This window comes from Neopsephotus bourkii, unplaced genomic scaffold (assembly GCF_033783945.1).
Source record: "Neopsephotus bourkii isolate Nb327-2 ecotype Australia unplaced genomic scaffold, CSIRO-AGI_Nbou_v1 NB_718, whole genome shotgun sequence".
In the NCBI taxonomy this organism is placed as follows: domain Eukaryota; kingdom Metazoa; phylum Chordata; class Aves; order Psittaciformes; family Psittacidae; genus Neopsephotus; species Neopsephotus bourkii.
In genome coordinates this window covers 961,152-973,979 of record NW_026901217.1, presented here as the reverse complement: position 1 = coordinate 973,979, position 12,828 = coordinate 961,152, and the positions used below count along the sequence as shown (strand labels likewise).

The following is a 12,828-nucleotide window of genomic DNA, read 5'->3' as shown; positions in this document are numbered from 1 at the left end:
CATGCAATCATCAGTAAACAGAGCAGGGAACTCCTCAGGCACAACAAAGCAAGATAAAAATGCCAAGAGAAGAGCACATGGCACAGGTAAAACCGGAAAAGCATCAAGGTGTTGATGATGAAGGCACCACAACTAAAAGGTATGGCCCTGAGGGAGTACGTGAAGTACTCACGCAAACATTTTCAAAGGAAGCTTTCCTCAGCCTCCCATGTACTTGTCTGCAGTTGCAAAAAGAATATGACATTTTGTGTTTAATTTCCTGGAAATATCCCAGCAGACTTTATTTTAAATTACTGCACGGAAGAAGCTTGCCAGACAGATGTGTAAGGTTCTCCCACAGAAAATTTAAGGTTGGAAGGGAAAACTCTGGAGATTATCTGGTCCAGCTCTTCCAATACTTCTAAGCAAAGCCAACTTCAGAGTAAGGTGAGGCTCCTCAGGAGCTTGTCCAGCCCAGTTCATTTGTGGTTGTTTTGTATGCTGGGTTTTTTTTTTTATAATCCCAGAGGATGGAGATTCCACCAAGTCCCTGGACAGTCTGCTTCAGGGATAGACACCATGTTCTATTCTGAAAAACCACAGCGGTATTTCCCAGGCAGCTACCATAAAAGGAATACCCTCTGATGCAGGAGATGCTGTACGTCTGTTTAGTTTAGAAGCATCAGCTGGAGGAATAAATATACTTTTAATTCAGTAGAAGTTCTCAATGCTTTCCTTAAAATTTCCTATTGCACACTTCTCTGGAGAACTAACCGTATGGTTACTCTTCATTTAGTAAGAAATAAGGTTTATTGAAGCTTGTTTCTAAATCTCTGTTGTTTGGAAGAAGTTAAAATTTAGGAAACAGAAACTGAGTGGTTTAAGTCTCATACATTCTAAAATGTCATAAAATAATTGTCTTTTAACTTGTGCTTGAGTGTCTGAACCATGTTAGTAATAGTCAACAGATACCATTTGAGGATTTATTTTCAGATGTGGTAATCTGGCAGGTGATGATAAATATCAGCATGTTTTAACTAAATCCCTTCCATGAAAGCTTTAACTAGGAAAACTGGAGCACTATATCACAGAAGGGAGAAAGGCTAAATTTCTACAGCTTCTCCTAGTTCTTGGCTGGACTAAAGACACAGATTGTGTTAAAGAAAGGATACTTATCTGCTCTGTGCCACGTATCACTACAATGAAATTCTTGGAATCACTGCATTTATCTGACTTCTGTCTGCACTTTTCAATAACGCAGCATGGGTCTAGCACTGATCAAACAACTTACTATTGCTGCAAAAAGTTCAAGCATAGAAAGAAAAGAAGCAAGGAGCTATAGGCATCTTCCCCCACCCAGATATGTGCACCCAAATGTTCAATGACTCAGCAATAAAAAAGTGCTTTGAACCAAATATTCTTGGCCTGTAATACAAATGAGTGCTTTTAGATTAAAAAAAAAAAAAAAGTCACTTACCTCATAGGCTCAGGTTTTTTACTTTGACAGTTTATTAGCAGTAGGTAGTCTTGAGGATCTTCTTGACCAGAGGAAGACTCCAATGGGGGGATGTTAATAAGCTGATAGGGAGGAGGTAGGGAAGATTCTGCTTGCATGGAAGGTGGTGAAGTGTTGATGGGCAACGGTAACTCAGCAGATGGCTGTAAAGAACTGACCGGTGGCTTCACAGCATCTGCAATCATACAAGCAAAGCATTCTTTTTAGAGTGAAGAATAGAGTCTTACATTGATACATAAAAAGTTACTGACAGAGGATAAGAAAAGTCAGGGGTTTAATTCAAAACTGTAAAATCAGTGGCTGTAAGAACATTAATATTTTTCAGAGTATTTATACATATATATGATATATATTATAATATCTTTATATTTTTTCAAACTGTAATCAATTTCTTAGGTATACCTTGGAACTAAAGGTTATGCCTTATTTAATGACTGTTTTCCAGACACAGAAAGAAGAAAGATGCTGACAGCTGCAGTTAGACAGCTAAGAACACAAATCTGTTTTAATCAAGGGCAGACAAAGGCCCATAGGTTATTAATTGAATATGGTAACCTGAGTCAGCACTTGCACATAGTCATCCCTTTTTGACCAAGGTCACTTCAGCATTTGAGATTAGTCACCAGTTAAGAACTGGCCTCTCTCAAGATCTAAAAGGCAACAGGAAAAACGCTGCTTTTGTAATGGACGAGCCCTCACAACTATAAAAATAATGCAGAGATACAACAGAGGTACCATGTTCCACTAAGGCCCCTCATTACATACCCCAGATTTTTATTTTAGTGCAACAAAAGAAGTAGTTGCGGTTGTTTGATTTGGTTTGTGGGATAGAGGGGAGAGAGAAGGAGGGAGAAGGTGTTCTGGTTTTTAAATAGTCTTTACAATTCTTACCCAATTCCTACTTATCTGTATTCTAGAGTACTTCATTTTTTCCTTCCAAATACATGTATCCTGACTATTAAATTACCTGGGAGACTGGAAAATATTGACTGACAAACACGAAATGATCATTTAACTTTTTCCTTGTAATGATATACTGACTAAGACCAACATCATTAAGCAAACTGTTCCTCAATTATCAAGGCTCCCTTGTACTTGCAACTCACTGTACATTCCAATTTGCACATCCCAAGAATGGACACTTCTTATTACCACTGCTTAAATGAACATATCCAATGGAAGCTGCTCCTGTTAGACATACAGGCTAGCTATGCCCTAACCAATTAACTTCATCCAGCTTCATCTGCTTCCCAGGACTATCCTGGGAAGAACCAGATGAGCAGACCAGAACACAGCCCTCCTGCTTCCAGTTCTGTATGCACTAGGTACAAGTGATTTAAACATGGAAATAGGAACAGCAGTACTTGCTTTGAACTCCCATAGCATTACACAGGCTCAGAAATTAAATCCCACCACACCCATGTGGGTGGAAGAAGTCTAGGTGTATGAAAATTCCTCAATTCAACCTACCTGAAAAGGTAGGATAACCTAAAAAAGTTTTTAAAAGCTTGTGCCTGACCTATCCATCAAGCTAGTTAAAAGAACAAAGGCAAAACCAGACTGCACCCATATACAAAAATAAAATGGTTTCTTTATTACATGCTAAAAATACTAGAATATGGAAATTTTTCTATCATTTAGGAATTTCAAGGGCTTGGAGGAGACTATTTGAGGCACGTACAGGTATTCCTTCATTCACCTAACAATGGGGCTCAAAAGTAGGAACAGAGAGGTGGCTGAATGGAACTACTAGGTATGGGTTTCTTGCTCCTGGAAAAGAGGTAGTAGAAGAAAGGGCCCCTCTTGTCCCCTCCAGAACTGAGAAAAGCAAGTAAAGTTATTCATGAGCAAAAGTGGAGCAGATAGGTTTCCTACTGAATACACTATCATTCTTTGGCCACACTTAAAAGATCTCCAAGAGCTCTGGTGTACCACAGTCCCCACACCTGTTCTTTGTCCCTGGCTATGCATGACCTTCACGTCACTAGATTTGCTTGGTGCCAAGTCTGCACAAGGGGAAAAAAAGAAATCAAACAGGATGTCCCTGCAGCTTCCAGGGAAGACAGGTGTGTCAATTAGACCACACGTAGTAGGAGATTTCGACAGGTATATAGTAAGATGCATGCCTACATGAGGCTGATGCATTTAAACAGACCATGCACTAGCATTCCCAGGAAGAGTAAGAAGACCCAACGGTAACTTTCCAGGGAAAAATAAAATCAAGATGCTTGAAAAAGAACTGATGTATCCACTATGTTTGGAGAAAGAGTTACTTTCTTGGGGAGTAAGAAAAAAGCCTGTGAATGTGTGAAAGACATTAAATGCTGCATATAACCTGTAATTGCTGAAAGGAGGCAAGGTGGTGAAGACCATTAGGCTAATTACACTGGCTCAGATCTGTAGCCTCTGAAGCCCACAGTGCCATCTCTGACTATGGCCTGTTGCAGACAGGCTGAGCAGAAACAGCAAGGCAAGTGTGCCACACTGCCTTCCGCTTCTGGGACTCCCCAGCTTTGGGCACCCCAGGGCAGAGGCTGCATTCACAGTCTACACTGTCCAGCCACTAACAAACCTCTCTAAATTCATCCTGCTTCTTTTGAGAACATTTATATTTTTGACCTCTACCATCCTGTAGCAGTGAATTCCACACCTTATTATACGTGGCATGAAAAAAAACCCTTCCTTTTATTGTAAACCTGGTGCCTGAGAGTTTCACTTGATATCCTTCAGCTCCGATCTTTAGAGGAACAGACAACATCTGCCTCCTATGCATAATCACCATTCCAAACTTTACATAACTTTGTCACTGCTTTACTGAGTTGGTGCTGCTCAATTTTTCTTGGTACAGAGCCATTTCATTGCAGATCTGGTTTCCCTTCACCTTTCCTAGCTCTACCAATTCTTTCTGAGAAGGGAAACTAAACTATTGCATAAAATGTGCAAAAAAGAAAAAGCAAGAATGGGACGCTTACTGATTTACAAAGACACAAAACCAACTCATTCTGTTCCTATCCTAACCATTTGCCCTTGATTGTTACTGAGTATTGAAGGTGACACTGCCCCAGCCTCCAGAAAGTTCACTATCTGTTCTCCTAACAAGGTTTCAGAGCCCATTAATGCTAATAGATCATTAGGGATACTTCTCTTGTGATGAGCAGCCTCATTTATTTTGACACAGATACCACTTGACAAAATCCCCAAGTCCTCCTACATATCTGCTGTGGGGTATTTTTGTATGTAGACTATTTTTTTTTTTGCAGTGGACAGAGCACTAAACTATTAAAATACCAAAGTTCTGATCTGAAATTCATCTTCAAACAGGCATTTTATACATGTTAAATAACGTAGGCTAATGCCCAATTTAAAGAGCAAGGCATTTCACTGCTTGGCTACTTCTTACTTGCTTTACACATTCCAGCTATTTCAAATTCAACTACGAAGAAAACAGCACTGTTAAAGACTTTCATCACTGAGCAAATGAATGTTGTTTGCTTATCTGTACGCTCTCAAATATTCTCTTGAGCCACGTACTTCAGACGCTGATATGAAGGAATGTTTCTACCAGCAGCCTATTATGATTTCAAAGAGCATAATCATCAACTTGCTCCACTTTGGACTAGCAGATTTTTAGGGAAGGGGTCATCTGCACACCAAAGAGTGTTACAAGTCATTTGGTTTGTTCCCAGAGCTCAGACATTCAGACTGCTTTGAAATAACTGGGAGCTGGAAAAACATTCAGAATATTTACCATGCAAACGAGCGCAACAAGAATCCTATTTTGTTTTTATAATTCCCGCATTCAGTGCAGCTAGAACAAACAGCTTTCTCAAAACAGGTCAAGAGTTTTATCTTTTCTCAGTTGTTTGTTAACAGCAGATACAGGCATCATCCTTTGCTTTTTCCTCATAGCTATTTTGGTGTTTGCCTCACTAATAAAACGATTATAGGATTAATGAGGCAAAAAGAGTATTTTCTGAACAAGAATAATAAAAGGTTCCCCTCTCTTCCTCCTTAACTACAAAAAGCTTCTTTATTCCACATGTTCCTATGAAGAATCCAGAAGATTTAAGTGTGGGAGTTTACATTAAGGGTTGGTTTTGTGTTTTTTATGAGAGCAAAATTTAATTGCTTTCTGCATAATGATAAAAAGTTCCTTAATATTCTAATTATTTTAATACTCAAAATATTCTCACAGTGACCAAAACACAGAAGCCTCATTACAGCAAGCATTTCTTTAAGTGTCAAAATGGGAATCCAAGTAAAAAAAAAAAAAAAAAAAAAAAAACCCAGCCAACCAAATAAACAAAAAAAAAAACCCAACCCCCCAAAAAGAACACACACGATTTTCCCATTCTAACTGTGAATTGGCAACTGACATGCAATCGCATGCTCTTACTATTCATTAAAACAACCAAAGGCCAACAAAGTATCAGAACAAAAATTTACAGTTACAACAGTGGAAGCCATAAAGCCCCCCCACTTCTTCACTTTAATCCTTAAAAGGACTTTTTCTATAAAGATGTAAACCTTTTAAGTCATTATCTGTGCTGCTTCATATAACAAGATACACCCTGAAATAACTGCTGGAGTTTTCTCTAGTGTCAGCTTCTACATGATCTCAAGTAAAAGATAGTGGAATCAAAGGGCCACATGTCTGCATGTGCCCACACAGAGCACGACATGTACACTGACGGGCAAAGACAAACAGGCACTTGCTTCGTTCACACACTTGACTCAATAGATGTGAGCCAGATCTAGCCAAGAAGGTGCACGGACACATTAGTCTGGGTTTGGTTTTCAGCACCAGTGATAAGCTTACAATCAATCTGAAATTCATGCAGTAACCTCAATTCTGAACCTTTCTGCTATACCCAGAGAAAAACCTTTTAATTACTTTAATAAACATCTGCGCATTTCTCAAGTTTGTTTCTTAGTTCAATATATTCTCAAAAGTATCTTTTTTTTTTTTTGAAGATACACAAGATAGCCTATTTAAAGAACACTAAAAAGAATTCAGCAGTTGCTTTTTGTATGTTATGCTCAGGACAAGCCTCCCTCCCACATCCAAACCAGAAATGTGGCTGACTATTTCAAGTTCCCATCACATGCTGAAGTTGCTGGCTTCCAGAGCTCTCATCTAAAACTTAATGCTTACTATCTGCAGTTCATATGTAATTTTAAGTTACACTTTTTGTTACCCATTTAAAATTTGAAATTACCAAAAGCATTTCCACTCAGAATTTCGTCCCCTTCTCCACCTGCAAGTTTCTTTTGAAGACAGTTCATTCAAACATGGGGAAAAAAGGAAACATCTGTAGCCTGTTCTCTCTATCTTCAGATGGTACACAGGCTGGGTAATGCAGGAAAAAATAATCAAGGAGTCCTGTTATAGACAAACTTCTGTAGGTGCTTATGAAGAACAACAGTGCAGCACACCACATTAAAATATTCGGGGGGGGGGGGTGGGGGGCTCCTTCTTTAAAAAGGCCCAGAGCTCTCCTCACTGAACAGGCTGCTCTAGCCATACGATGATCTTACCCAGCTGGGGCTGCAACACACCGTCTGGAACCATAGGCTGCACTTCAGAGAAGTTTTCAGTGCTGCACGAACTGCTTCACAGCACCTCATGACTTGAGAGCCAGCAATCTGCAGAACTGCTTTCCAACCCACCCTCTTGCAAACCATTTCTCCTAGCAACTTATCAGGTGATGTTAACGCCACAAAAGGTGTCCAGCAGGAACCAGGGAAAATCAAGTTAATTGCCTAGGTATATTAGTTCAGTTTTTCCTCAGGGAAGAGTAGAATCACCTCCTCTATGAGTCCTTGTCACTTGCAGCTGGCAGCTTAAGATAATAACCCCAAACACTCCTGAGAGTAAGTTATATCTTTTTAATATATGTATTTTTTCCTCACATACTTGTAAGGGAAGACTGCTGCTCCAGATTTTGTGCTCTATTCATCACTACCTCACCCATCCATCCTTTAACCACATCATCTGAAGTCAAAGACATCTTAATCTTCTCTGCTGTCTTCTCTGGATAATAGGCAACAATTATCTCAGCTTTCCCTCCCTTGACTCAGCTCTTTAACCACCAGCTATCACCTCTACCAAACCTGCTATGCCAAACCTCAGGTTTTTCTCTGGTCCCTTTTCTTCTAATTTTCTTATTCCTCTTCAGTTTTGCCAGATGAAACCTTGCAACTCTTGACAGCATCCTTTCACAGCCTATCCTCACCTTCCTCTGAGCAATTCCACCCTCAAAAAAAAATCTTGTCTATACAGCTCATTAGCTATCATCTCCCACCTTTATTTCCTCACAGCAACTAACCAAAAAATCCTCCACAATAAGAGATGCCTTTCTGACACTATTCCCTCTGAACCTACTGCCTCACTTCTAAGATAACAGTCCTTATCCACAGAGTCCCTCTCCTAATGCTTAACTTGGTCCTGTCATGTTAGTCTTATGCATTCCAGGTCACAGTCACACATCCTCCTGGCACGTCAACTTTGAGCTGACTTACCTTCTAGTTAATTATATTCAAGAGACAATGACAAGTTGAGATCTTTTTTATTTAAGTACATGATCTCTATGGCACAACTTCATTGCAGAGACTTTTTCTAAGCTTACTTACCCTGTAAACTGCACTTCGCACCCCTCCAGAGCCTCCCTTCCTTTATCTAAAAGCTCATACTATTTCTCCTCACTTTTGAGCCCTTTCATGACCAAGGTCTCTAATATTTATCATATGTTATTAAGAGGGTGATTTTGATCTGCTAAGTGTGCCAGCCTCTGTCATCTACTTTTTAAAGCTGTCAAAGGAGAACATTATTTATGTCTTACAGGCAGACTCTTCATGCAGGAAAGGCATCCTAAGCACCTCTAATGTCCACTATTTATCAAAGCCCCCCTGAAAATCTCTTCTCAAAACATCCCAGAGTTCAGCAACAATCCAACAGCTGAAGCACTAGGACCACTTATCTGACACCATGGTCAAACCACCTTACTTGCTTTCACTTCTCATGCCTCTGCTCCTATATTGATGCCTTTCATTGCAGATACTAAGTTCTCAGTGGCAAAGCCTGTTTTCTGTTACATGCTTGTGTTACAGGCAGTGAGGGGTATCCTGATCTGATACAGGATCTCCAACACAGCATAGCACCATTAGAGAGAACACAAGGAGTCAGACTTATGTTCATCCTGCTAGTCAGTAATATTGCACCCAAACTATAATAAACCTGCTGTGCATGTATTATCAGAACACAATTTTTAAAAAAAGGTTATCTGAAAATAATTTTCCTTTCAAAATGCAGAAGGCATGAGAGGCACATATCAGATAGCAGCTGCTTGAATAGAAATACTGCTAGTTTTGAAAGCTTTGCATGTGAAGCAAGCTGTAGCTCTTTCAAAGTATGGCCCTTAAGAAGAGAAAATCTTTCTTTAAAACATGCAATTATTCGTGTAAATGTAATTGTAGATTTCAACGTCTTGTTCTTCCCTTTTTTTCTTTTCTTTTGCTTTACTTTGTTACTTCTTCTGGTTTACTTTGTTATTGCTATCTTTATTCAAATGAATACATGCAAGTAACATGTTTGCATATAGTAAGATTATTTCCTTTTTCCCTTGCTTTGCCAAGAACGCAATTCACTAAATTACAGAAGCATGCAGCTGGATCACGTACAAAACATTCAGCACAGATGTCTACAGAGTTCTAAGCAGTGGCTTTCACAGCCTGTGCTTAACTATCCTTAGAAGGTTTTTATTACATCACTCACTGAAAGAGAAACAAGTTACTTCTCTCTTCAGATAACTGATCTGTGCCCTGCGTATCACAGCTTTTCATACGTTAAAGGTCAGCTCTTCCCTCAGTATTTTCTTCCTGGGAGAAAAAAACACAACCTCCTTCAACTTTTCATTGATCACTTAAAAATACATTTTCTCTATTTCCTACCATTCTTTGAACATTTATCCTCATCTTTATGAAAGCTCAGGACACAGTATTTCAGCTGAAGTCTCCACAGCACCAGGCAGAGTAGAAGAGTCACTTCCCATGTCTGTTTAGTCTCTGCATCCCAGAATGTCTCCCACTTGAGTTCAAAAGGCACAAAACCGAACACTGAACGTTTTAACTTCTAAATGACCTATTATGACTTTAGAGGGAAAATACGACTACTAAAAGTGAAGTATGAAACTTGGTGGCAGACCTAAAACCCATGCTCATGTTTAGCTCCCCCCACTTCTGCACATGCATTTTAAAAAGAAAGGTGCTACAGAAATAAGCATTTTACAGCTTCCATTGGGAAGTTCTGCAGCGAGCTTCACCTACTCTTTAACTTCTCAAAATAAACTGTAGATTAACACAGATTTTTATAAAGTATGTTTATGACTTGCTCTTCCACTATCTTGTAAAAATAAGAACTTGGCAATAAGCAGACAACCAGCAACTGATTTTCCCATTTTCCTTTTTAAATTCCTCCTCAGCACATTGCATAACATTACTAAACCCATAAAACAGACAATACAGTCAGCTCCCAGTTAAGTAACGGCACTGGGATAATTCAGACAAAGCTAAAACGCCAACAGTGAAACATGCAATCAGAGTATAATGGGGATAAGTTACTGATAAAATTGACAGAAGCAAAAAAACAGTTTTGGTCCAAACAGCCAGTGTGCGCATAGTTAGTTCTCTTGATATCCGTATGTTTCACCTTCAGTTCAACAGATAAAACACTAATAGAAAATTAAGGTTTAGTAGTACCCTCAGCAAGGGAAGGCCTCATAAGCCTTGAGGGGACCCTACCTCTCCATTACATGCAATGGACACATGCTCCTTTATACTCCCACATACACACAAGAGCTATGAGATGAGCACATTTCCTCCTTATTTGCCAGGTTCCTAGCCTGTCCCCAGAACCAATGATTTCTGAGTGCCTCCTGCCCATGGCTGCACTAGTGATGCACTTTACCCACAGAAGAGCAAGCACCTGCCTACCACTTTCCCGTACCTAAACAGATGCTTAGCAGATTTAATACTAATCACACGGCAACTGCTCACAGAAACGTGCTGTGGGCTGTGCCGGTTATGTTCAGGATGCCATGAGAACACACTGGAACTGTCAAAACAAGTACCCTTCACTGAATTTACTATCAGAGTCATAATTAATAGACAGAGTTTTATGACAATATTTTAGCTCAAAACTGCAATAAAGAGAAAGAAAACTGACCCTCTTCAGAACGCAACAGTATTTTCCAGATACTTTTGAAGATCTGGCTGGAGTAGAAGAGAAACAAGCCCTTTTTTAATTCCCTACCTCCCTCAGCCCACAAACCTATGAAAACCAGATATTTAATTTTAGCCCCTTCACTCAGGCATGCTTCATTTATAACCCTCTTACCACTCCCTATTTAATCTTTTCTTGGGACTGTGCACAGAGCTACAGCAAGTCATGCAACCCACTAATCTTCACAAGGAATGCAGGAATAAGTAAATAAATAAAGATGTATTCAGGACAAGTAATGGCCACAAGGTATTTGTAGGAATTAAAGACACATCCTGTTCTATACAAGCTGCTTTCACACAATGTCTATTTTGGTAGGATTAGAGCTGGGTAGTGCAGAACTAAAAGTTTTTGGGGTTTTTTTGTTTGTTTCAGATGGTGGGAGGCGGATTTTTTTTTTTTTCTCTCAGTTGCAAAGCAGACAGAGAAGTGGTAATATTAGAAACCTGACATTTTGCACTCATTCCTGCTTGCATAACCATACTTTTTATGCCAAATGGAATTCCTTTGATGATTATGATGATCTTCTGTTTTGCATGATTTTACTTAAAGATTTTCCCTATACTGAGGAAACTCTCAAGGCACTTAATCTATAACAAATTTTTAGTACCTCCCTTTGTTATGCCTATTTTTTTCAGAGTAACAATGAGGCTTCATAGCCAATGCATAAAAAGTTTTAAAACACATACCTGCTAAAGGTAATCATCTGATCTTTTAAGCATTCTTCCCATACACGCTTCACACTTTGTCAGAAAAATAAACCAAACTCCAACAATAAAACTTACCCTCATCTGTAGGGTTGAACCCACAGATATCACAGATACATCGAACCCACTTATTCATCTCCTCCTCGCTGTCTGCTACCAAATAGAAAACTCTGTCTATGGTGTTGATATCAAAAATATAACTGTTTTCAAATTCTTTTTTGTTGAACGTTAATCCAGCATCCACTTGTTGACACAGGTTTAAGTCAATAATACGGATAGGCTTCTTGGCATGGTCATTTTTGTAGTATTCCAATACATCTGGATCGCCTGTTAAACGGCCACTGCGAAGTACAAACCATCTCCTCTTCCATGCCTGAAAATTGGAGAGAAAAAAAGGGGAGAAAAATTACTAAGAAGAAATTATACTTTAAAGACTGTTAACTTTTCTGTACTGTTTCAACCTGCGGCAAACTGAGTAAAAGACCAATCAGATTCCTAAGAAATTACAAATCAGTTACCTGCATTTAACACAATGTATTTACATCTTGTTAGAGCAGTGGACTAGAGGATTAGTGATTTTGTACTTTAAAGTTTATTTCTTCTGTATTTCAGCTGTCTTTTTAAAAAGAGAACACACAGACTTAAATCACTGTTTACAAAATGAGAAAGGATGAATCCAGTAAAGTAAAAAGGGGGGAAGGGACCAGGAAAGGGAAAAAAAATCCAAAACATACACACAAAAAGCTTCTGAAAGAAGCCAATGTAGGCATGGGAAAAAAAAAATTGAAACATATCTTTAAGTGCTCCACAGCATGTTGTTTCTGGTATCTGCTGCTTTGGGTTGATTTTAACTCTGAAATTTTCACTGATACTCAGTGATAGTAGTCTGTATTTACAGAACAGACAATGCGCATATCGTATGCTTCCCTCTCTTAGGGGACCTCTGCACTTGTATTTCTACAATAGTACTTCTTACAGAAAAAGCTACATTATTATTTTGGAAAGTATTGAAGGGAATAGAAAGAATGACCAAACATTATAGTTCTACCACATAAACACAGTTTCTGTGGAAGGTATGTCCACAGAAGAAATGTATTTTACAATGGGGCATGATCTTATTTTACCAGCCTTCCTGCTGCTGCAGAGAGAAAGAAACTGGTCCAAGAGAAAAGCACAACTAAAATGCCTCATTTTCCATTTCATTCTCTGTCCCCTGGCATAATTCTTGCCAATGGTAACTCAAACAAAAAACCAAGATTTGCATACAACTGCCCTGGCATTACCGACAGCATCTTAGTTGCCCAACTTAACTGCATTTTGGTTCCTCATCTCTACCAGCAATACAGAAT

General features: G+C 39.1%; 1 protein-coding gene across 11 annotated transcripts in view; it reads right to left on the bottom strand.

Moving 5' to 3' along the window:
- GAB1 (GRB2 associated binding protein 1) overlaps nt 1-12,828 on the bottom strand; it is a 98,049-nt gene that overhangs the window by 29,843 nt on the left and 55,378 nt on the right. For all 11 annotated transcript variants that reach the window (XM_061354135.1, XM_061354128.1, XM_061354133.1 and 8 more), the window contains exons 2-3: nt 11,558-11,852; nt 1,457-1,670 (exon numbers count right to left, since the gene is read on the bottom strand). In XM_061354135.1, coding sequence (XP_061210119.1) covers nt 1,457-1,670; nt 11,558-11,852 — 509 coding nt within the window. The remainder of the gene's footprint in view (nt 1-1,456; nt 1,671-11,557; nt 11,853-12,828) is intronic.